Consider the following 27,018-nt stretch of genomic DNA (forward strand, 5'->3'; position numbering starts at 1 on the left):
CCGCCCACCTGCGAGAGTTCACAGCCATTCACAGCCTTGCACAGGGCGGGTTTTCACTCTGGCGAGGCGGCAATTATCTGAATTATGGGACCAGGTCTGAATAACCCCCTTTATTCCTGTACAATCCATGTTGCAATGCAGGGTGCAAATGTCATCTATCTTTTTCATGCAGGGAAAATAAGTCCTGATTCAGACCTGTTCGCTAGGCTATGTGTAATCGCAGCCTAGCGGACAGGTAAACTCCGCCTGGCCAAACGCCCTCTTCACCCGGTGCCCGAATCCCCTCGCTAGCATGCAAGGGGATGTGTATGAGAAATCATCCGATGGTCGCTGATCATCGAATGATTTCTGCAGCCTTCGCTCTGAAAAGTCCATACTTACTTTTCAGATGGCCGATGATCTCCGAATTCTTGCAGGGCGCTGACGCCATGTGACGCCATCCACCCGCCCCTAGCAGGCATTGCCACTATGCATTCTCAGGGGAAAAAACGCCAGTACACCTGGCCCTTGGACCCTTAGTGCCTGGTTTTGCACATATTTTTACATTGTAATTCAAAATATTGGGCATGCGCCAGGCTTCCCGGTTCTAGACTCCCATAATATATGTCTAGATACAAATGACTATATAACTGCTTCTAATAAATAACTAATGCCTGAGAAGTCAGAGAAACCAATGACCTTACCCACTGGGCCAGATGCACTAAGCTTCAAAAGTGATAACATGGAGAGTGATAAATGACCAACCAATCAGCTCCTGTCTGACATTTTTCAAACCCAGTGTGTGACATGGCAGGCAGGAGCTGATTGGTTGGTTGTTTATCACTCTCCAATGTATCACTTTTGAAGCTTAGTGCATCTGGCCCAAAGTCTGCAGTTTACCACCAACCCCATATTGTGATAGAAGCATAAATGAATAGCTATCACAAAATTACCAAGCAGCAGATTAGGGCCCTTATTCTGATCGGTGCGGATATTCCCGCATTCTTACGGAGCGGTCCGCACGCCACGGTGTTCTGCCGCGTGCGGCCATCGTCCGTAGAAACGCCCACGGGTCCTCCGCATTCGGACGGACTCACTCTTTAAGAACAGGGCGTGTTTACGGACGACATACAAACCATGCGTGTGCGGGAGAAACACTCAGATTCTGCACGGTATTACAGAGTATTACAGAGTATGCTCGGGAATACCGCATCCGAACGGGAGCCAAGCGGTGCTACCGCACGTAAGCGGAGTATTTACGCCAAACAACCCACTATTATGTATCTTCTGCAATACATCACATGACCCACTTATTCAATTACCTATCCTCATAAAAAACTGCTTATTTTGAATTGGAATCAATTAGATGCCAATATATCCTTACAAGCATGCCTAACACATGCATTGCACACATTAACCCTTACAGCAATTGAAGTGCAATGGTTTCAATTAAAGCACTGACAAGCGTCCTATTAGTGAGTAATGAGTAAAGGAGTCGATTCTATTGGGTTCAGGTGTTAATGCTTGTAGTCATTAGGCGTACGTTCGCCTACCGCATGAACGAGTGGTGTCCGCAAAGCAATAGTACACTTGTGGACACCGCACATTTCTTCCCTTTTTGATCGCGTGCATTCGGAGTGCTATCCGAATGTACGCCCCCCAACATAAGTGTACTCCCCCGTGTCCGCCCATGTTTCCGCCCCGTTTTGCCCACTTTGAAACTACGCCCATGTGTCATTCCGCATGACGCCCATAATACGCCCATATTTCCCGACTGATTGCGGGGAACAGTTTGGGACGGGATTTGGCCGAACTGGTACGGAGTCATGGCCTGGCACATGCGCGTTGCGTTCTCCACGCATGCGCAGACGGCGTAAAGACGCCATCCGAAAGTATGCGGTAAAGTACGCGTCAATCAGAATAAGGGCCTAGGAGAGGAGAGTGTGCATGATCCATGCAGGCCACCTCCTCCCTGGCATCGGCTGCATTGCTGTAGGCTCTGGTTTTGTGGCAGAGTCTATTGTGCATGAGCAGGTCTCTGAGAACATGGCTCCCGTGCGGTATCCCCAGCGACATCTCTACTGTTCCTGTGCAGTTCCCATTGATTTCTGTCTGCAGCGCTGGCCCCCGCTGGACTCCGGAGGGGTAAGTATACTTATATGGGTGCAGGGTGCCTGATGTGAACCACCTGGAATCAGTAGCCCATGTGCACCACACACCCTGCCTCCAATATAGATATACAACTGTGACGCAGCAAATAGTCGGGGGTTTTGGCACTAGTTAATGCCATTTTGAGATGGCTTTACCTCCCCCTGGCAATAGCTGACCTATGAAACTGGAGAGGCTTCGCTGGGTGACCTCTGAGTTAAACCTTTATACAGTATGTATGTTATATGTGTGAGCTGCCCTCTTGCTATAATCCTTTGCTGCCAGTTAGTTTGCAAGTGGCAAGAAGAAAATGTCCACTGATAGCTTGCAGAGAATCTGCATTGTGCAAAGCTCTGGTATGTACAGAATGTAGCCAATAACTCACCAATGATAACAGAGCCCAGTAAAGCATAACGCTATCTATTCCGTTTAAGCCGGAAGCAAATTTTTAACCGTTTTAGAGGTTTTAGCTATGAAGGACATTAGGCCTTCATCCGCAGCATTCTGTGCAAAGGTCCATACACACTGGATGATGTTATGTTGAAAGCAGCTCACGTTTTATCGTTTGATCTGCACTCAGCTCAAAAGCCGCCCAGTGTGTATGGCCCAGCAATGAGCTCCCGCGTCATTGCCAGCCTCCGCCGCTCATCTGCTGGTATTACCAGCGGATGAGCAGGGGGCTGGACAGTTTCCCCGGAAAAAATTGTTGATTATGCCAGGTGGGACCCCCCCCCCCTCCCCCAAAGGTGGCGATACCCTGCCCTGTGATGACGCGTCAGCCGGGTATTCGTACCTTAGAAAATGCGGTAAACTCCCAAAAACAGGGGTTTTACCATATTTTTAGCTTAGTAAATCACGCCCAGGGGCCCTAAAAGGCGTGGGGCCATAGGCCACTGCATACTCTGCCCATTTGGTAATCCAGCACTGCCAATCCAGCTGTCTGCATAGACACTGTTGTCTTTCAAATGAGTGAAGTAATTTATTTGTTTATATATAAACAAATATATAGTTAATATATAGTTAATGTACCATAGTAACCGACAATTTAGGTATTGTCAGATTTGTTCATCTCTTACCTCAAATTTTTTTCAAGACTAGGAGATACAGTTAGAATACAGCTGGCGAATAATCCCCAATATTGATCTGTGAGTTCCTGTGGTGATCAGCACATATGGGCTCCTACCTGTAATTCTCCCTCCCACCACTAGGTGCCTCCGTGGACATCTGTATTCTTTCCTTGCTTCAAATCCACATTGAACCTGTTGTGTCCACAATGCACTGGGAGACAATCAAAAGGCAAGTGACTGCAGAGCCTCACATTTTACATTCTCCCCGCATCGCTGTCTACACAATTCTGCTGTGGTTGAGCATTTGATGGACAGCATCACTCTGTAGCTGTAAGTGTAGCTTACCGGAATCAAAAAGTGTGCCTGGATAATGAAATATAAGGTGTAATTACTCTGTAATAATTCAAAAATCACCCAAAGCAGTTCAAAAAGATTTCTATTTATTATCTAAGAGTTAAAGCTGACTGCGTGCGATCATTGTACTGGTTGCATTCCAAGCCTCTTATCTGATTTTCAGTCTCTATAGAATATGCATACACTTCTGAAGCAACATGCACATTACTGCCCCAAGGGGATTCCTGGCTCCCATTTCATATGGTTTCCTTGGCACTGTATGTGATCGGCATGCCTCCTGCCCCCATCTGCTGATACTGTACACTGGGACTAATTCAGCGTGGCTTGCTCCTCAGAGAATTCACAATCCATCCAACTGCACATGCAGAGCACAAATTAGGGAATAAATATCCAAATGCATGGCCAGGGCCGGCAACACCACTAGGCAGTTTTAGGCATTTGCCTAGGGCGCCGGCTACTGGAGGGCGGTACTGAACCGCCAAGGAGACCAGGAAGTCGTAAGAAAGCTCTTTCTGGCCGGTGTATTTGTAAATTAAGGCAGCTGCTTTTTCTCTAACTAGTGATCCAGGCTGAATTAGGCCCATACACTCTACTAAAGTTGGAGGTGTCCTGCTTGTATATCAGGCATCCACTAGTGAGTTGGGTTATTCGATCTGTCTGGAATATCGATAGTAGCCTGGTCCTGCAGCTGTTCCTGAATCATGAAGAGTTTCCATCTTTACCTTATATGAAAACTCAGCAGAATTCTGTGATTTCTAAAAGAGCTACCAAGAAGTCAGAGAACATACTTAATATTAGGGATTTGTGGGTTCGGATCTCCAAGTTCTGAACCCCCCAAACTTCACTATCCGAGGTGGGATCCGAGATCCGAAACCCCCGTGGCTCTTGATCAGGGACGTGCGGTGAGGTACATGACTCGAGTCCCTGGCAAGTACCAGAGACAGATTTGCACACACTATATGAGCCATGGGGTACATGCTGGCATTATACACATGTGCAGCAGTATACACTGCTGGAGATTCGCTGTGTTTTGATAAGAGATGTGCAGAAAAGGTAGCCAGGTGAGGCACTGCCTCACCTGCCATAGACTTTTTACTCCAGAGTTTTGACTATAAAAATTATTACCATAACAAAAATAAGATTATTTTTATATATTATTTGTACTTTTGACATACTTTATAAATTGAAGCCGCCGGCATATACGCTAGTATGACAGGAAAGGCTGTGCCTCACCTGCCTCACCCCACTGCACGCCACTGCACTCTTGATACACTAACTCCAGCTTCGGTCCACTCCTTGTAAAGTACACCCTGACAATCCTCTCTAGGCTGCGGTCATCCCTGCTGCTTGTGCACCTTTTACTTCCAAACTTTTCCCTTCCACTTAACTTTCAATTAATGGTCTTTGATCCAGCACTTTGAGAACATTCAACTTCTTTTGCAATTTCCTTTTGAGGCTTTCCCTCCTTGTGGAGGGTGTCAATGATGCACAACTAGGGAGAAGTAGAAAACAAGAAGAGAAGAGGGCGTGTTTTAGTGGGAGGGTGATAGGCGTGTTTTAGTGGGAGGGTGATATTCACTTATCACAACACTAAAAGGAATGTATCCCAGTGTTTAGGTATTCCTACCTCACTTACACTTATATCAAGAATAAATTGTTCATATTTAAACCTTCGCATGAGAAAAGATACCTTTATGAGAGTAATCCTACAGATATCATTGTGAGTATTGGTACGCAGCACATATAAGAAAGATACCTTGATGTGAGAGTCTTGGGATATATTCCTTTCCTTTTAGTGTTGTGAAAAGTGAATAGCACCCTCACACTAAAACACGCCCTCTTCTCTTCTTGTTTTCTACTTCTCCCAATATAAATCTGCAAGATTAAAGTGAACACAGAGGAGAGAAGAAGAATCACCCCACTGGATTAAAAAGATTAAAAAGATAAGTATCAAGAAGAGATCTATGATTAACCTAGGGTAGCGCCACACCCTTACCAAACAACCTATTTTACATTATTTAATTGGGACTTCAGGGAATAGTCCCTCATTAGGTAAAGGTGGGCAGCACAACACTAGGAAGAAGTGCAAAGGACTCTGTTTTTATATACATTCTTTTCATTGATGCACAACTGTCAGCAGTCTTCCCCATGATTGTGAATTCTACTGAACCAGACTGAGAGACCATTTAAAGGCTCAGGTGTTTTGGATGAATTAGCTGATTACTGAGTGTGACAAAACCTTTTCACAATATTCTAATTTTCTGAGATTTGGAATTTGGGGATTTCATAAGATGTAATCATCAAAATGATAACAAATAAAGGCTTAAAATATCTCACTGTGCATGTAATGAGTCTATATAATATATTAGTTTCACCTTTTCATTTAAGTGACTGAAATAAATGACCTTTTGCATGATATTCTAATGTGTTTCACTTGTATAAGTCCAGTTATGAAATATAATAAACAAACAAATATATATAAATATATATAAAAGGCTAACTATTCCTCACCTCTATGAGGTGAAGTACCACCAGCGACCAACAGAGGGCATTCGGCGGACCAAATTACTCCTTTGTGTGATAAAAGTTGTCATAACAGAAAGTGAAAGCAATTTTTTTCAGGGATACTGATCTGTTTCAAACTTGCTGATATGGAGAGAGGGAGCTGCATACCTCCCAACTGTTCCGATTTTCGTGAGACAGCCCTGTATTTTTTTAACTGTCCCATGTCTCACCCAGGGCCAGGAGTGTTCTGTAGCTGGTGGTGGTGGTGGTGGTGGTGGTGGTGGGGGCTGTTGGGAGTCCCCCCTGCCTGTTACTGCTCTGCTTCATTCAGTGAAGCCACGCCCTTTTTACTGAGGCCATGCACACGGGCAGCATCTTAGTGATAAGAATGTTGGGAAAAATGGTACTGTGAAGACAGCAATGGGAGGTAGGAGCAGATAGGATGTGTGGTGGAAAGTTTGTAGGCTAAAAAAGTACATCGCAGAAGCCGTAATTTTGACAGGCTTTTAATTAGTAAATAAATAGGATAGTACAGTAAAGCAGGCAGGCTGGTTTATAAAATAAGTGAACACAGTACAACCTACTTCTGCACTCATCACTCAGCACCAATAGGAAAACAGATTAGACTTTGCTTTGTTTTCTGCCAGTTAAAGGCCATTGTATCTCAAGGGGTGTAAAGGGGATTAGCATCGCCAAATGAGCTGAGGCAAACACCACTCTCTCCACTCTGTGCTTCTGTGCATTAAATTGGATTTCTTTTCACTGGTACTTTATATGCAGGCGCAGTTATTCAGTCAGACTTTGTGCACACCCGGCTTTGAGCTTGATGCACCCACATTTTCAGGATCAATGAACTTAATGAGAAAAATATTCAAATAACACCAAAATCATCCATATTGGTGCATATAGGTATTTATCTCAGTCTCCCGCTATATATATATCAGTCTCAATTTAAATGTAAAATTGAAAGTTAGTAGTCACGTGACTAATTTAAAGCTATGTTCACTCATTTTGTTTGTTAGGAGATACATACTGTCCAAAATGTTCTAGCCCTAAAGCAGAAATAGTGAAGATCTATCTGTAACTAGTTGACTTTTGAATGATAATGATTGATATTTAACCTTAACTCTATATTACGCCTAGAAATAAACCAAACTGACACATGCATGAGTTAAAAGGTCCTGGGTATGGTACGACCCTATTTGTAAAGGGATGGCCAGGAAAGCGCTTGGAGACCAAATCCGATGACAAGGTGTTAATAATGGCGGCGACTATAATGCCCCAACTTATAACATGGGCGATGAACCGCCCCCCATCTATTTAATGTTGCAGCCCACGCTGTACATATATATGTGTGTGTAGTGTGCTGTGTGTGCCTATGTGGTGTACTGTGTGTGTGTGTGTGTGTACAATGTGTACGTGTGTATTTTATGTGTGGTATATGTATATCCCCAATTGTTCAAAGCCTACACCATAATGTTAGAATGTGCGTGCATTCACAGCAATGAAATCAGGTGTGGTGGTGTTCCTTTTTCATCTGTTTCCCAGATCATCGATATTTTTTCCAGATCATCAATCAAGGCAAATTGAACCTTGTTTTTTTTTTTGGAATTGGGCCCACTATCATGCACATAGCACTTTATGACAAAATTGTTGGAAATGTATTAAAAAGAATTTGATATCCAAACCAGAAGTCTGGTGAGTGTTAACCCAAGAAAATAACACATGTTAATTTTAGCTATGATGTGCAATCAGTTGCCAGATTCCCATGAAACCAGTTGTTAGTGTAGGACTTGCAGTGAAATGGGGTCCCTTGGCGATGGGCTGCAAGCTTAAATGCATTGATCAATTCATGAACTAAAACCCCATTATTTATTTAATAGATTATTTGAATGTTAAGGTGAGTCAGTTTTTTGTAGTGAGTGCTGGGCCCCCTGTGTTTGTATTCACTAAAGTGTGTGGTCACAGGCCACCGCACCCCATCCTGGGAAGTGGGTGCCGTTTGCACCCCATTCTTAGGAATGGCGAGTGTGTTGGTACTTCTGTATCTGTCTATCTATATATATATACGATGGTCCTATTGCGCCGGCTCCCAGCCACAAATAAGACAGGCGGCACTCCAACGGATTGAGGTAAAAAAGAACAAGTGCTTTATTTCATAGATGCGGCTGCCTACGTTTCAAGACCTCAGTCTTGTCCTCAGGGCGTGCATATAAAGGAAAGTGATGCACATCACTTTCCTTTATATGCACGCCCTGAGGACAAGACTGAGGTCTTGAAACGTAGGCATATATATATATATATATATATATATATATATATATATCCTGACCTCTAAGCTGTGTGGATGTCAATGCTGTGGTGTCTTGATAAAGGCCCTCTAGAGGCCGAAACGTAGACCTACAAAAAAACCAAATCTGGTAATGGATTACCAATAAAGAAGTTGTCTTTACGTGAAATTCTGGTGAGTGCCCTTATTGGGATCCTTCCCACTCTCTATATATTATTGAGACACACTGTGTTACTTTAAAGGAGCACCCCCTGAATGTTCAAAGCTGGCCGTGAGTGCATAATCTACAAAGATTTATATATATATATATATATAAAGAGTGGGGGGGAGTGTGGTCCTTTTTCTGCGCTGGTTAGTGAGCAGCACTTCTACCGTACCTAGCTGTTAATATAGGTACCAGGTGGGACAAATAGAAGGAGAGAGAGATAGATGTGCGCTCTGTCTATTTCACCACTTTAGTACATTAGTAATCATATATTGGTACATAAAAAGTTTTTTATTATAAATTTCATCACAGGGATAATATGTCAGTAAAAAGGTTTGTACAGAGTTTGGTTCACTTTTCAATTTTAGATCATAGTTTTGTTCAGACAAGTAACATCAGATCCAACTTCATGATGTGTGCGGCTCCTTAAAATGCGAGAACCCTACGCGTTTCGTCCCTTTAGGACTTCATCAGGGGTGAAATAAGGATCCAATCTGAATAGTATCGTGAAGACAGATTTCTTCCAGTAATAAGGGTAATTTTATAAGGGGTTACTGACCGCGTTCAAGTAAAATCTCTGTCCTGCAGAGATATGGGACTTCAAAAAGTCCAATTTTTGCTGATAATTGTAGAACTGCTCTACCACAGAGATCACTCCCACGTATGTGTGGATAAACAACAGATAGTAATGAACATCCGACTCCTGTGGGTATGCAGCGACTATATATATATATATATATATATATATAGTGACAGTCAAAGAACAAACAGAGGCACTCCAGGGGTCTTGAAAAAAATCAAACTTTAGTGTCCCAACGTTTCGGGGTTAGCAAACCCCTTTGTCAAGGTGTTTGCTAACCCCGAAACAGTGGGAGACTAAAGTTTGATTTTTTTCAAGACCCCTGGAGTGCCTCTGTTTGTTCTTTGACTGTCACTATACCATTTACGTGAGAGGGCACCGGGGCAGCTGAACCCCTGTAAAGGAGTGCCAGGCTGATCCGTGCATATATATATTGTTTTTTATACTTTGTTGTTGCACGTTTGATTTCATCTCTTCTGGTCCTGACGAAGGGCGATTGCCCGAAACGGCGTAGACCGTTAAGAAGGAGAATAAATACCACAGTTTGATTCACCTAAGACCCGGAGTGACGCCTGCTTTATTGGAGGTTACATTGGTGGCAGCATAGCCACAGGGGAAGGCACCTGGGCACATACAAGTTTTGCAGCGAGGAGTGCCGGACATACTACAAGTTCTATATATATATATATATATATATAGAAGACTTGCGGTGGGGCACTCGTGGCTATTTTACAATAAGCAAAAATTGCCAGCTGGTTTGAAGCAGCAACGTTTCAATTTATTAGTCAAATTGTCGTCAGGTTACCTGACGACAATTTGACTAATAAATTGAAACGTTGCTGCTTCAAACCAGCTGGCAATTTTTGCTTATTGTAAAATAGCCACGAGTGCCCCACCGCAAGTCTTCTACATTCCCTTTGTGCTGGCACCGGCGCAGTTGCTCTCATCGTTACAAGGAGTGCCAAACCTCTGTTCTCTCTCTTTCTATATATATATGTCATTTTTAAAAGATTCCTCTCGCAGATGTAGCAGGTGCCACTTTCACAATCTCGATTCACAATCTCTCCATATTTGGAACTAGCCACGCCCTTTGGGTGCAGCATGACATGCCCCCTCAATGGGGGGGCTTTGCAAAATTCTATTTCCAACTATAATCTCTGTGAAGCCAGTTCTCAAAAGTATGCGTCGGAATGCGTGTGCCCAGAGCAGCTGCTGTACTGGCTGCAGGATACCATCTCCTGAACCCCGCACCATGAGAAGCGGCACCCCTCATAGGCCCTTATTCTGGTTCACTCGCAAAGGCAAATTCTTTCTCCAATTGGCAAAACCAAGTGCACTGCAGGGGGGGGGGGGGGGGGGGGGAATGTAACTTGTGCAGAGAGATTTAGATTTGGGTGAGTTATTTTGTTTCTGTGCAGGGAAAATACTGACTGCTTTACACTGCAATTTAGATCTCACTCAGGGCCGGTGCCCGGAGCGCCCCAGGTGAGTCGGGGTGGGGGCGCCCCGGTGGCGGGGGGGGGGGTGTACCTGTCCTGCGGCTGTGTATATAAAGCTTGCGGCTGCGGCAGCAGCGGGGGGTCCCTGCAGTCAAGAAATAACGAGCGCTATCCGCCTGGCTACGCGGAAGCGCTTCTGTTGTGAAAACACTGTCCGCACGGCGCACGCTGATTGGCTGAATCTCAGCCAATCAGCGTGCGGCCAGTGTTTCCACAACAGAAGCGCTTCCGCGTAGCCCGGCGGATAGCGCTCGTTATTTCTTGACTGCAGGGACCCCCCGCTGCCGCTGCCGCCGCAAGCTTTATATACACAGCCGCAGGACAGGTACCCCCCGGGGGGGGGGGGGGGGGCGAAATGCCGCCCTCCAGTGGCCGGCGCCCTAGGCAAATGCCTAGATTTGCCCAGTGGTGGCGTCGGCCCTGATCTCACTTACAGTAAAACCCCACCCAAATCTAATTCTCTCTGCACATGTTACATCTGCCCCCCCCCCCCCTGCAGTGTACATGGTTTTGTCCATATGAGAAGGAATTTGCCTTTGCGAGTGAACCAGAATAATGACCACAGACCCCTAGTTATTGGAAGGTCACATTAAGTATATTTCCTTTAAAAGCATAGACTCCTACTCCATGTCAATCACACAATCGTTCAGTGCTCCTCCAAACTTCATCAGAGGACCCAGGAAAGGGATCTGCTATAATAAGAATACATTGGAACTCTCCAGGACATTCCAGGAGAATAAACAAGTATTGTGGCAGCATTCATTATAAATCATAAGTTATTAGTAACCAGACCGTCAAAAGAACGGGATAACAGTAATGTCAGCACCAGCGACTGTGTGCGGCGGAACAGAAAAATACTTAAATTGCACTTTCGGATGCCATCTAGTGCCCGTTCAAAACACTTGAATCCCCCCCCCCCCCCCCAAAGGTGAGGAGCAGTGTAGTATTTTATTATTATTTAGGATGATACATTCTCCATATAGTCCTTGGTATGCTCTTATACAGTATATGTATTTTTTTTACATGGTAAAATGCATGAAAACTGATTAAAAATAGTTGAAATTCCAGAAGTTTTTGTCTGTCTGGGTAGCTATCTAAAAATATTACATATGATTATTACGCAGCTGTTCTCTATTTTCGATATTGTCTTTTTTAATAATATGTTCTATTGCAAACAAAATAAAAATAATACAAAAATATATATATATATATATATATATATATACGTAGTATATTACACAATCATCACGCAAACTGCATTGAGAGATTTGTTATTCGAGCATATGCGCCTATGAACTCTCAGTAGAGCTGGCGTTAAAGGGTTAAGAATAAACTGCAGAGCAAAAATAGGGCGGGCGGCTGACGGCAACCACAGAAACCATTGAAAGCCTGAGAGAGTGTATGCAAATGAGGTGTATAGTAGGAGCAGGCGCTGTGCATGCTGGGCTGTGATCATGGTGGTGTACGGACAGGAAGGAGGCTGGAAGGCAGCCGGGAGCCCCAGATCTCCGTAGATCTACTGGAGGACACCACCGGGGATGGGCGGTCGGTGGTGAGGAGGACTGGGGTCACCTGGGAGCTCCTTTATAAAGACCTCTGCTTGGTTTACAGCCACCCTACCGCCTGCTGCATTGGGCACTTTGTAACGTGGGTGAAGATCACACAGGTTACCCTGATCCCAGCGTTCTAGAACGTTGAGACTCTGGGGGATACCTTGTATCTTCCTGAGGAACCCACCAGCCAGGGAAGACCGTTGCCTGGAAACCCTGGGAGATGGTGACATCTGAAGAGTGTCGGAAGGACCATGGTTGAGAGGACCAGCAAATTTTTGCTGATCTTGGCTGGCTCGGTGTTCTTCATGCTGATCCTCTACCAGTATGTGGGACCAGGGATGAATTTGGGATCCCCAAGCAGGTACTACCAAGAGGACCTAGATCTTTTCCCAACCCCAGACCCCCACTATGTCAAGAAGTACTTTTTCCCAGTGAGGGACCTGGACCGCTCTCTGACCTTTGATATGAAAGGGGACGATGTGATTGTCTTCCTGCACATCCAGAAGACCGGGGGGACCACTTTTGGGAGGCACCTGGTGCAGAACGTGAGGCTGGAGGTGCCCTGTGACTGCAGACCTGGCCAGAAGAAGTGTACCTGCTACAGACCCAACAGGAAGGAGACTTGGTTGTTTTCCCGTTTCTCCACTGGTTGGAGCTGTGGGCTTCATGCAGACTGGACAGAGCTCACTAACTGTGTGCCAGGGGTGCTTGATAAGAAGGAGACCTTAATGAAGATGAGAAGGTGGGTGAGAGCAATAGGTACCCATGGTCATGTTGGTGAGGACCAACTATAATTCCTTTAATATAGCACAATCCTCTTATTTACTGTACCTGACTTAAGTCATTCCAGGCTTGGGCAAGCTATGGTGAGCTAGCTGTTGTTGAACTACAATCCTCAGCATCTCTATGTCAGCTGGGTGTTGTGTTTTTCTGCAACACCCAGAAGACCACAGATTGACTGACCGATAAATGCAAAACATTACTTTTTTTTTGTAAGTAGACAAAAATTAGAATTAGACAGTCCCGATGTTGTAGATATCATGGTTTCTAATATAATTATTTTTGTTTGCAATAAGCACTTACTGTATGCAAACAATTGCAGATAATTTATTGGAGATGCATGTGTTGTCTATTGAGGTGAAACAATACAAATATGTCCATGGCCATCTCGAATATTGTTTGCTGGAATGCACAATGTGCACATTCTTTGTGCTGGAATATTTCTGGTTTCTGATGCTTCTGACCTGTCATTTTCAGGGTGTTGGGGGGTTGGGTTGAGTGTATAAGGTTTTCCTTTGGCCTGTTTAGAGGTCAAATGAAAATGACCCTTCCTTCTCTGCCTGCTCCTGGCTTTAAACTTGCTGGGAAATGTCTGTTTGTTTATTCCAAGTGCTTGGATATAGCTGGTGAATGAATTCCTTGTCTGACTTCTTTACTTACAACAACTTCATTTTGGTTCATTACCCTAAACTACTTCTGCTGTTTCCCGGGGTGGAAACTTCCATTAAGTTGCCCCGTCAAAAAATTATTATAAAAATATATTCCGATTCCAGAGTTTATTAAATCCTCATTAGAGAAGAACAAAGTATGTATGTCAAATATCTAAATTATTAGGTTGCAGAGCTATTCATTTGGGTGACCATTGTCTATTTCTTTGCTACACATTGTCACCTGAATACTGTTAAATAGAGTATCCAGTAGAATAGAAAATGTTAAGTGAGCTTCTGCCATTATTATAATATAAATTATAGCCGGTAGCTCGTTTTGTGGGAGGTTTACTTTACTAATAGTTATGTTTATTATTCTTTCTTTGATGTATTGGATAGGAATACCTTGGTGGAGTACCAGCTGGTACAACTGCCTGGCAGCTCCTGATGGCTTTTACAATTTATGGGCACGGATAGTCCTGCCAGATAGAACTATGTAATCAATGATTATAACTAATGATTATACGGTAACTGAAATTGTTGCTTCTAATAGAGGAGAAAAGGCTTCAAGTAAATCTTAGGCGCTAACTTCTTTCGGTACTAGTTCCCATGAGGAGAAAATATTGTGCGCTCCTGCTTAGTGACAGATTTTGGGGTTGGTAAAACCCCCACAGAGCTGGCACCTATGGTGTGAGTAGTTATTTACAGAGTTCTCATGAGCAGAGATAACATTATAAAACCTGTTTACACGCGGTCTGTTGTTGTGTACTCCTAGTGGCAATGTAGCCAAAGTGTGAGGTGCCATTGATTGACTTGCAAATTTTCGGCTATTTAAATGTAAACTTTTTGCTAATTAATACCTTACAATAAACAAACAAACACTCCCCAGCTGCTAAAAGTAAACCTGATCTGATTGTTTGCATTCGTTATGTAAAATAGAAAAAAAAATCTTTAAATTAGTGTTGAACAACCTCTTCACACATTATCATACCTTGTTAGTCTTTGCAATTAGAATACACACGGCACAGAGATTTACAGCTCGAACCGTTGAGAATAACATTATCATTTTGTTCAGACATTTACCGCTAATTGGATTTGAATCCCTTTTTTTTTTTCACAAACACTTTTTTTGCTATTCTGAAAAGAAAATAGACAAATGCCAGCCCCCGAACGTACACCCACCCCTGAGAGACGGTGCTGAATCGGACCCCTACTGTCTTTATATGTGTTTATATGTCCATTCTGGAAGCTGGCTAGAGACCTATTCCCAGAACCTTGTTTAGCTCCATGTGAATCAGGACCATATTGCAGTGTTTGCCATGGTGATGAGCACTGGTAATGCCACCAAACCTTAGTGGAGTGAAGTATGTACAAGTAGATGTCATCATTATAAACCACATGGTTGGTGTAGTAGTTGGCATTATTGTCTGACACAGCACTGGGGTCTTAAGTTCAATTCCACCAAAGTCCTATGTGTGTGGAGTTTATATGTTCTCATGTTTGTGTGGGCTTCCACTGGGTACTTGGGTTTTCTCCCACCGGGTCAGATGTATCAAGCTGGAGATGGAGAGTGATAAACAACCAGCCAATCAGCTCCTACCTGTCATGTCACAGACTGTGTTTGAAAAATGGCAGGTAGGAGCTGATTGGCTGGTTGTTTTTAACTCTCCATTTTATCACTTTGTGAAGCTTGATACATCTGGCCCACAATCTGAAAACATAGGTTAACTAGCTTCTGATCAGACATCATTACACTGGGGCAGCACTGATGCGAATGATTGAAATATTCCCTGTAAGGTGATATAGTCACTATTTTTCTATTCGATTTTGCTTATAGAAGCAAAATCGAATGGGCATTGAATGGTTTTTCTACATTCGATGCAGATTCGATCCCAATGAGCGCTCCCGTGTAGTGTAAATTGAATAGAAAAATAGTCTTGGCAGGCAAGACTATATAGTACAGACCTGTGCTAAATAGTCAAATGAAATGCATTTTGCGTACCATTCGTCCAAATCGAATCGCAACCGTGTGTACCCTCTATAAAGCAGCACTTCATGTGCACTACGAAATATCTGTTTAGAAGTAAATACGTTTTTTTTTTAATATCGGCTCAAACGATAATTAAAATCATTTATATTTAAAGTTTTAAGTATTGGGGAATTAGGGAAAGTATATCTGAGTTTGCAAAAGTACTGTTGTTGCTTATATTTTTTATTTATTTTTTATGTTTTTACTGTAGGCAAGTCATGTTTTTGCCTATAAAACAATCGCTGCTTTAATGGCCACAGCGAAATTGCAAAAATGCAGATTTTAGCCAATCGGGTCTGGCTGTCTATAAAATCCCTAAAGATAGAAATCAGACCATGGGAAATCCCCGCCTAAACCATATACAGTACAACACATCCACTAAACAGAGGTCTATCCTGAAACTGTCTTCTATTTATTATGTTTGACATTATCCAAGGATAATGTCCAATAAATGACTGTCCACATTAACCACATTTGTGACCTTTCTCACGACACACATATTTCCTTGTCTGGCTGCATGTCCTATAACCTGAGTAACAGGCCTATAGATTGTGTTACAGTCTGTGCTATAGAAGTATTATCAGCACGGGTTCATCTGTGCTCTGTACAACATACACAGGGGCTCTGGTGAGGAGGAAATCTGCTGTGAGACCTTGGTCAGGCCCAGCTGAATGATTGAGGTGAGAGCCCAGTGCTGATTCATTAGCTGGACTGTAATAACAGACTAAGCGCCTTTCCCAGAAGGATGCAGCATAAAACTGCAAGCATGAAATAGCGTTATTCTCCAGAGCCGAGTGTCTTCCACAGAACAGATCAAGGAGATATCTGTGCGCAGCAGATATATATACGTCTGCCAGTCTCTTGTGTCCTCATGCTTTGCTGTAAAATCATTACTAGTAATATAATAATTGGTCTACTACAGATGCTCAGCCCTATTACCTCTTTATCAGATCACCTCGCTGTGTAGACAAATGATCTGCTTGCTGTAATAAACCGTGTTGGACTCCTTAACCACTGGTGAAAAAAATAATGCTTTTACTAGTGTGTTTCCAATGCTTGCGAGTATTTTATCAGGTATGGGAATGGATGACAATGGGGTAAATGTATGAAGGTTGGAGAAGCGTTATCTATCCCCATAAAGAAGTTATGTTCAAGGTGATCATGCTCCAGCCAATCAGCTCTTAACTGTCAATTTACATATTGGAGCTGATTGGTTAGTGCCGTATCACCTTGAAAATAACAGTCTTTATGGAGATAGATAACGCATCATACATTTACCTCATTGTTTCCAATGACCCCATACCATAGTTTTTGTTGCTAGGCCCATTACACAGTGTGCTGTCATTAGGTTGACAGTCAAAAAATTCGTTACATTTTTTAACCTACCCAGTGGACATAGACGGAGTATATATTAGTGTATGAGCCATGCGAGGGGACCTCGTTACATGTATTGGGTGTCCCTGTTGACCTAGACACCCAAATAAAGTGAAAAATTCATGTGGTCCTTTTTTCTACGTCTATGTAATGAACATCGACTTAATGCATGTTGACATTTTGACTGTCACCCTAATGACCCTTACCCCATGACACTAGTAAAAATTGCAGAAGGGAATAAAAATCTGGTGAATTAAAGTTGTGTTGCAGGCCTCACAGAGTATATGTAACAAAATAATGTTCATTCTAGCATCCTGCACTTTTCACAATCCCTACAGTTCCTATTTCCCGCTTGGGGTGTCACACTCTGCTGTTGTAATTCTAGCACAGGCCGGTCTGTATTTCAGGTGAGATACAGACTAAACTGTGCTAGAAGCAACACAGCAGATTGTGACCCCACAAGAAGGAACTGCACAGAATTTGAAAGGTGCGGTCTGTGTGTGTAAATATTATAGTGTAAACAAACAAATTTAGTTGTAGCCTGGCGCAACTTCTTCAAAAAGATATTGAAACCACCATATATAATTGACAGGGGTTTATTAGATTAAAACAAGCAAACAAATAAATTGATACAGAATACAAACGAATGATTCTTGTGGACTTCGGACTGGGGTTTAACAATTTTTGAGGATATACATATTGTATCTCACCATCAAACGATGCTGCGGTGGGCTATTACTTCAGGCGAAGTTTCTGCGGCACCACCGCAGAGAGCTTGGTCTTTCAGATGAGGTCCTCAAAACAAGGTGCAGTTGCAGTAAAGTGCAGGTGCAAAAAGTGCGATCCCCATAAAGTGTCCAAGTGTCCAGATAAAGTGCAAAAAAGGCAGGTTATTGCACTCTGTAGAATCAAATAATGTGTCCTTTCAAAGTAGGGTCAGCTGACCCTACTTTGAAAGGACACATTATTTGATTCTACAGAGTGCAATAACCTGCCTTTTTTGCACTTTATCTGGACACTTGGACACTTTATGGGGATCGCACTTTTTGCACCTGCACTTTACTGCAACTGCACCTTGTTTTGAGGACCTCATCTGAAAGACCAAGCTCTCTGCGGTGGTGCCGCAGAAACTTCGCCTGAAGTAATAGCCCACCGCAGCATCGTTTGATGGTGAGATACAATATGTATATCCTCAAAAATTGTTAAACCCCAGTCCGAAGTCCACAAGAATCATTCGTTTGTATTCTGTATCAATTTATTTGTTTGCTTGTTTTAATCTAATAAACCCCTGTCAATTATATATGGTGGTTTCAATATCTTTTTGAAGAAGTTGCGCCAGGCTACAACTAAATTTGTTTGTTTTCTAGTATTCCTAGGAGGTGGTGTACCTCCTTTTTTTTGTTGTAGTAGGCTGCACTCCCTCAAATTTATTGCGCTGATTATTCCACATACCCTGTGCATATCTAAATATTATAGTGTGTGTGTATGAGTCGTAGCAAGGTTCCATGGTACCTGGTATACTCTATCTACAGTACCTTCTAAAAAAAAAAAACACAAATATATGTGAAGCCATAACATAGGGCCTTATTCTGGTTCACTCTCAGAGTCAAATTCCTTCTCAAATGGAAAAAACCATGTGCACTGCAGGTGGGGCAGATGTGACATGTGCAGAGAGAGTTAGATTTGGGTGAGTTATTTTCTTTCTGTGCAGGTTAAATACTGAATGCTTTATTTCTACACTGCAATATAGATCTCACTTTGTAGAAAAACCCCACCCAAATCTAATTCTTTCTGCACATGTTACATCTGCCCCACCTGCAGTGCATATGTTTTTTCCATTTGAGAAGGGGCAGGATGTACTGAGCCGAAAATGCGGTTTTACCGCATTTTTAAATTAACCAAAGCCCGTCCACACCGTCTTCGGCGGGCAGAGTATTGCCACCTTTGGGTCCACACCCCCCTCCCCGTGCTGCTCCTCCTCCCCCAGCAGCATTTCACAGCCAGGGATATCCTTCCGGCTGCAGGGGGGAGGAGGAGACGCCGGGGATGCCGCATAGCCCAGGAGGTGACAGAGACTCCCAGCAAACCACATTACAGGTATCACGGGGGGCCTCCGTCACTGCACCGCAATGTCAGCAGCATATGATAGTACATATGCGCTGGCATCGTGGCAGGGCCGTGGCGAGGGGCAGCGATGTATGTTAATACATCCCACCCATTGAGTGAACCAGAATAAGGCCCATAGTTAGAAGAGCTTGGAGTACTTATTCCTCCACCTCAATGCCACACATAGGGGTAGATGTATGAAGCAGTGATAAGGGAGAAGTGCATGGTACTTTATCACCGGCCAATCAGCTCCTGACTGTTAAGTTACAGGGTGGGTTTAAAAAGTAAGGAGCTGATTGGCCAGTGTTAAAAGTGCCAGGCACTTAATCACTTCTCCCTTATCACTGCTTCATACATCTACACTATAGACTGGGATCGCAGTAATCTGGTCACTGTTCTCCCCGTGTCAGTCGCACAGCACTAGTTGCTCTGCTATGTACGTATGTATGTATGTATATATAATATACTGTTGTGGAATGGCAGTGGCAGCATACCATCACTTCTCCTACTGCTTCTATTGTATGAAATTCAATTCCATTTCACTTTTCGTACTGATGCTTCTAAATTTACATTTCAATCCGTATGCGTACAGTCTGTACTGCATGCGAGTATAATTCAGGCCTACTGCAGAGCAAAAAAGTATGAGGTTTATCAGACTGCTGGTTCTTCATAAATCTCCAGAATTCCTCCTCAAAGACAAAACAATGAGCTGACAGCTGTGGATGATCTAAAACAAAAGGCACTCCAAGCTGTTGGATCACCCTGTAGATAATCTCTTAACCTCAAAAGCTACATAAGATGCGCCCATAATTTTGTAAAAAAATTCTCCTCTAAACAACTCCAGGTCCAGCTGGAGGTTGAAGGAGTCTGAGCGACCTTCCGATCTTATCAAAGAGCATGAACTACGATTGTGTGACGGTGGGTTCGCAGAACTGGGCGCCCATTAATTACTGCGCGTCACGCCCAAATGCCCCAGGTTTAACCGTGTCAAGGTTCTAAAGTACTGGATGCCCTTTATTTTGGCACCCAAAATTCCAGCTTTTCGTGGGTTTCTCCTCGCCACCTTATGAGGGTGTGCGCCGAAATCATTGCCACCCATTATTTATTTATTAACAGGTTTTCATATAGCGCACACAAATTCCGCAGCGCTTTACAGAGAATAGTTATGAGCAAAAACACATAACGAATTACAGTACAAGACAATTTAGGACAAGTACATGGTAAATAAGGATAGTTACATTGGGGGACAGGACACTGAAGCAATCAGGGTGGCAGAGCGGGAGCAGGGCGTCTGGCTCGCGCCGCTGCCTGGCAGCCAGTTTCATCCTCCCTGCCCGGCGCCCTGCTCCCGCTGTCACCACACCACAACAGCTTCAAGTGCCTCCTGCCCGGCTCCCTATGCAGCCTCCCCCTGCTCGGCTCTCTATAGCCGGCATCCCCGCCCGCTGTCATCCCCCACACGGCTCCAGGGCTGGGCTGCACATAAGATTTAGCAAATCTTATGTGCAGCCCGTCCGACCTCCCGACCCCGATCCGATGCGCACGGGACCACACATCGGATCGGAGGGGGTGTCTGCAAGTGCGATTTGGGCCGATTTCATCCGAATCGGGTGAAATCGTGCCCAAATTGCATAGTGTATGGGGACCTTTAGTCCAGGCTTAAGCTATGTAACTGTTTTCTCCCTACTTACAAATCTTCCTACTTTCAAATCTGACAAAATATTAAGTCAGCTTTCAATGGTCAGCCTGGTATCCTCTATAAATACTAAGAGCTGTTTCTAAGTTAATTGATTGAGACCCCACCCAGCCATTGCCCCTCTCCCACTAGCAATAAAACCAAGATAAACAAATGGTAAGAGGTTGCATAACAGGGACCTATAGTGGGCGCATGCGTAGCCGCATTTCTGCGCATGTGCGTGCGACCACGCCCCAAACATTGCGGTCTGGGCGTGGGATGGTGGTGGATAGTCAAGCCCATGGGAACGCCCAGCGTTTCATGGGTGTTCCCATGAAAACACTGTGCCCGGTGACGTGGGCAGCTGACGTTACCTGAGAGTAGATAAGTAGATGTGCGTGTGCCTTCCACATCATTCGATAATTGGCGACGATCGAATGATGTGGGTATTCCCCCACAGCCTGCAAATGGATGTTATGTAAAACATCCATTCGCAGCCCATGCGGGCATATGCGGTGTGTGAGGGGGGGAGGGCACACCAGCATTTGCAGGGCGGCATCTGGTGGACGCACAAGGCTGCGAATTTGCAGCCCTCTTGTTCTGTTCAGGTAGAATGATGGTTGCTAATTATACAGTGCAATACAATTAAATGTATTTTGTTTGCACTTGTCTGTGTCTGACAATGTATGCGCTGTGTCAATGTCAAGACTTGTAAGAATTTAATCTCCAGTAAAACGTTGACACCTTAAAACAAGGGTACACCTATGTGTGTTCTGTTGTTTCACAAAGTTCTTAGAAAATAAATGCAATGTAGTGTGGAAATGTTATATTTGAAAGATATAAAGCACTCCCTTTTTTTTTTTTTTAACCCTTCAACTCCTGGTTCTTAAGACTAAACTTTTGACTCTGAAGGTGCCCACACACTAGAAAGATCTGCGATCTTAAGATGTGCGCATAAATTAGCCTTGAAATCTTTTGTCCTTCTTGGACAAAAGATTTCAGGCAAGCGCACATCTTCACCAAAGATTTATCTGAAGGCCCCCATACATTAGGTCGACTTTGTCCTTAGGACAAGTTGGACCCAATTCCCCTGTAAGCCGCCCGGCAGCTCCCCGGGAGAGCTCTCAGCCAATCAGAGAACGGCCAGTCATTTGACAGGTATTTTAAAAATCTAATACCCGCCAGTCGGCCACTGCACTGCCCGTCCCCGCTGCTGATGTCTGTGAACACACACCGCCCGGCCAGGTCAGCACTCTGCGCCGCCAGCTAGTTAAAGCGTCCGGACCCGCTGCCCCCCTTATGAGCGCTGCTGCTCCCCCGGTCAGTCTGGAGGTCGGACGTGATCTTATGTTCTGACCGTCCGACCTCCCTGATTTGATCCGATGGGACCGCGCGTCGGATCGGATCAGATAATCACACATCTGCGATTTTGGGACGATTTCACCCGGTTGTCGGCCCAAAGTGCTGAAATCGGATGAAATCGTACCAAAATCGCATAGTGTATGGGGGCCTTTAAGATCCGATGTGCGTTCCTATGGATCTTTTGCTAAATCTTCTGATCTTTCATGCAGCATGTATTAGATCAGAAGATTCAGCAAAGATCCGCGGGAGCACGCATCCGATTTTGCGTAAAAAAACGGCTGATCGGCAAAAAATAAATTTTTTAGTGTGTGGGCATCTTGGGAGCGATGTGCATGTAACACAGTAACTGCTTCTTGCAGAATTGCAGTAAACTGGATAGAGTATAAACACTTCTTTAAAGTATTTACTTGGGTTGGCCCCAGAGTGTGGCCATTGCTTTGGGAATAAATAATGGTCAATGCTAACGTATCCATGATGGGCCCTCAACCAAGCAAACCCCCCCCCCCCCCCTTAAACCTTAAATGCAAGTGGCTGTTTTTAGGAAAGCAAATAAAACCAAGAACGAAAATACCATATGGTATGTGAATGGGTCAGCCGTCATCGTATATCTTGGTGGTATTGAAAACACAATTATGGGTGTCGGATATCATTGCTGCCCAATGTGAATAACTACCTTCCTTATTGTACTACACATGATGAACCTTTGGGTGCCCAATAAATTGTACATGGATATAGCATTTTGTAACTTGATTATTTGATTTCTCTAAAGACCAGCAGGTCTGTATTCATTTAAATGTGGGATTTTGTCATCCATTAAAACTTGCCTATTGTGTAGGTGTAGCATTGTTTTCAAGCCATGCACTGCCTAAGTAGCAGTATAATGGTAATTTAAATTCACAAAAGCCCCCTTGTGTTAATTACGGAACACTCTGTCAAACCTAGATCACAGATTATGCAAACAGGTTTCTTCAAAGCACTTGTGACTGTCTTCCTAATGCAGACACGTGAGCGTACCGATCACCATTACGCTTACTGTATAAACTCTAGAACTTCAGTTTTGGGAAGGAAAGAACAGAAGAGAAATCCTGCTACACAGGTACACAAATGAGCTGCCCGGGATCCAACCCTCCAGACACTTCACCGTTCTTCAGGACGTTACAGAATAGGTTGGAGGGTTTGATACACCAAGGCGCTGTTTATTTAATACCATATACTGTGTCTTCAAAAAAAATAAAGGTAATACGTTACATCCCCTTTAGTCTTTATGGATTCAGATGTCTTCCGTTCCCGTATGGTTGGTTCAGATATGGAGTCTTGTTTTGATGTGGTGACCATGTAAATCAGTGGTGTCAAACTCATGACACTCCTGCTGTTGTGGAACTACACATCCCAGCATGCCTTGCCACAGATTTTATATAATGGATTGCTAAAACTGTGGCAGGGCATGCTGGGACGTGTAGTTTCACAACAGCTGGAGGGCCATGAGTTTGACACCACTGATGTAAATAAAACAAGTTTAAAAAATGATGTGAAATCTTCTTATATGTATATTCTCATAGGTGGGTTACATCAACAGAGTCTTCTATATGTGTGAATTAAACGTAAATGGGCGTACCCTAATCGCTTGGCATAATTGGGTACTTATTTGGGTCCCAGCAAAATTAACCCTAGAATGTCTGTGTGCGTGTATATGTGGTGGTGAATATAGGTTGTAAGCTCCACTGGGGCAGGTACCGAAGTGAATGTTCAACTATACTATACTGCGGATTACGTGTACGCTATATAAATCACTAGGAATAAATGAATGATACTCGCAGCAGTTGGTGATGTGATCCAGTATTTGCTTGTACCTGTGTGGATTCAGGTCACTAGGGTCCTAGGTTTACATAATACTTCATTGATTTTTAGTAAAGATCTGACCTGCATTTATAGATTACATCAAAGTAAATTTGAATATCTGTTCCTATCCATTGGCCCTCTCTGTTCTATATTGATTTAGCCGTGAGAGCGGTCCCAGTGTGGACTTTAACTTTGGCAATTTATTTAGAAAATCAATTATAAGCATTATAGTAGCTGTGTCTCGGGTGCAAATTTTGCTTGGACAGTACATGTTTTAATAAAACAACACACCTGCATTTTAATAAATGCATGTGGTGGTTTTATGTACCAATAAATATGCAATTCTTAGGGGGATATTCAATCCCGGGTCCCGAATGTTGGGCTGGCCCGACAGCCATGAGCCTGTCAGGCAGGATTCAATGTCCCGCCTGCCGAACGATGAAAAGGGGGCATGGCTGCGAGCTACGACTCTGGATCGTTGAACTGAGAGCTTGACAATCTACGGCTGTTCTCAGCAGAATGGGCCCGACTGCTTCTAAAGTTGGGTCCGTTCTGCTGAGATCCCTGTTCAATGCTGTCGGGAAAGACGGCATTGAATAGGGCCCCGCCACTATTTCCCCCCCGTCGGGAGCAGCGGCGGGAGACTAAATACCCTCTTACACTTTTCTGAGGTCTGAAATGCCCCAAATGGTCAATGGTTGTTGGGCAATTAACAAGTAGGCCTAAAATAAATTATTCACTTGGAAAGAGGCTACAGACATTGAGACCCTTATGCTAATTGGTTTAGAATTTCCGGTGCCATCATGGTTCCTTACACCACTAGATGTAAGGGGAATTTTTTGTTTTAAAGTAACATCAACCTGGTTTTCTTTTAAAACGAATCAGCCGCTTAAATCTCTCAACTATAATGCTGAATTCCCACCGTGCACATCACATAAGGGTCTGAGAGATATGTTCTTTTGAGATAAAGGTCTTGGCTCCATAGCAAATGGGGAGGCTAGATTATCCTTCTGTTATATTGCTCTTCTTTTCTTTACCGTAAAAGGGGGATAGGTGATAAGCACCAACCAATCATCTCCTGTCATTTTTCAAAACGTCCGTTAGATGCTGGTCAATTGGTACTTTATATCTCGCCCACTTTATCTTTCTCCAAGCTTTGATACGTCTCCCCCCTCTAATTGTTATGCTTATCCTTCCACTGGAAAACTGGTTGTCCGTGCCACATTATCGGTTTCCAACTTGGCCCCAAATGTGGGCCATTTAACATGTATTCCCAAAAAATGATCCGATTGATTTTAATTGGATCATTGCCTGGCATGCTGATCATTTTGGAAGCACACATCAACATCAAGCCAGTTTGACGTCAGCTGTACCATCTATTGCTGCCTGCGCTGCCAGCATCCATTTATGCCCTCAGAAAACATCTGATAACATAGGGCCTTATTCTGATCGGTGCGGCCCGATCAGAATATGCGGCCGCAACCGTGCAGGCGAATCCCCGCCTTCCATACGGATCGCCACCTGCCGTCCGTACGCGGATATGTGGCGATCCGCATGAAATTGGACGGGGATACGCCTCCTCCGTCTTGGGAGCTGCCCCTGCATTCGATGGTCGCCGAACATCGAATGCAGGGCCGCACGCTCCACCAGGTCCCGCAACACAAGACCACACGGACACTTGTCCGTGTGAAATCATGTATGGGGGCGGGCAGCTGACATCCGGCGATGTCAGATGCCCGCCCCGTACCCACGCGTCACGGCCTCATTACCATGCATACGCCCCGCGTTTGCATGGGAACGCCCATGAAACGGGGGGCGTATGCATAGGGTAATGAGGCTAAGTAGCCCCTCACGCCCCTCTACGCCCCCTGTGCGGCGTATAAAGAATCCATGCGGCGAAATCGCCTGCACATGCGCAGAGTGACCTCTGCACATGCGCAGACGATAAACATCGGCGGGCCGTACGCAAGCGGGAATATCCGCACCGATCAGAATAAGGGCCATAGTCAGTTGTTTGCAGTTCCCCTCCAAACCCTAAATCATCACCCTTTCCAAAAAAAATACCTGGTAAATATAACAATCACCTTAAGACACATTTTTTTTTTTTTTTTTACTTGCATATTTAAACGAGCGATTTTATTAAAGATTTTTTTTTTTTTAAATAGTAACTTGACCTTGCTTTTTTTTTTTTTTTCGAGGTCACCTTTAAACCCATTTCAATGTATGCATTTATGATTCCTTTGTACATATCATCTATATTGTACTATCCAAACTTTCTCCAGTTTCTTCCGTGATGTATTTACTATGAAATACAGTTTTACATTATAAACCTTAGATGGTCAGTGGTTTCCTTTTCTTGTCTTACTTGGCAATGAGAGGTCACTACAGAAATACTTAACAGCTTTCAGTTAAATGATTAATATTCTTTTCTTTCATTATTTTACTGTGTTTCATGATTAGTTTTAGTGGGCGGAAACTGGAGTACCCGGAGGAAACCCACACAAGCACTGGGAGAATATACAAACTCCACACAATTGGTCTCATGGTGGGAATCAAACCCATGACCTGAGTGTTGTGAGGCAGTAATGTTAACCATTACACCAACTGTGCTGGTGCCTTATTTATGAAATCTGATAATAATAGTGACCTATAACAATTGAAACCCCCCCCCAAGACTTGGCACAAGTTCTGTATTAACTTAAGTGCTGCATTCTATTGGTTACTTGATTTGTTACAATGAGACAGCACTGCTCCCACACCAGTATACCCATCATGATGTCCTAGCCAGGCATGTGGCCCTCCAGCTGTTGTGAAACTTCACATCCCAGCATGCCTTGCCATACTAGTGTTCATTCTAGCATCCACTATCTTTGCAAACCCATACAGTTCCTCTTCCCTGTCTGGGGTGATGCCGTCTGCTGTAGTGCTTCTAGCACGGTGTGGTCTGTATATCAGCACTGATATGCAAACCAGACCTCTGCTAGAAACACCACAGCAAACAGCGACACCCCAGGCAGGGAAGAGGA

The 27,018-nt window shown here is 43.9% G+C and overlaps 1 protein-coding gene across 1 annotated transcript in view; it reads left to right on the forward strand.

Moving 5' to 3' along the window:
- Window positions 1-12,043: 12,043 nt before the first annotated feature.
- HS6ST1 (heparan sulfate 6-O-sulfotransferase 1) overlaps window positions 12,044-27,018 on the forward strand; it is a 96,878-nt gene continuing 81,903 nt past the window's right edge. Inside the window, exon 1 of the mRNA XM_083178433.1 lies at window positions 12,044-12,922. Coding sequence (XP_083034559.1) covers window positions 12,432-12,922 — 491 coding nt within the window. The 5' untranslated portion in view covers window positions 12,044-12,431. The remainder of the gene's footprint in view (window positions 12,923-27,018) is intronic.

The sequence above is a fragment of the Crinia signifera genome, chromosome 3 (genome assembly GCF_055691185.1).
Source record: "Crinia signifera chromosome 3, ASM5569118v1, whole genome shotgun sequence".
Classification (NCBI taxonomy): Eukaryota; Metazoa; Chordata; class Amphibia; order Anura; family Myobatrachidae; genus Crinia; species Crinia signifera.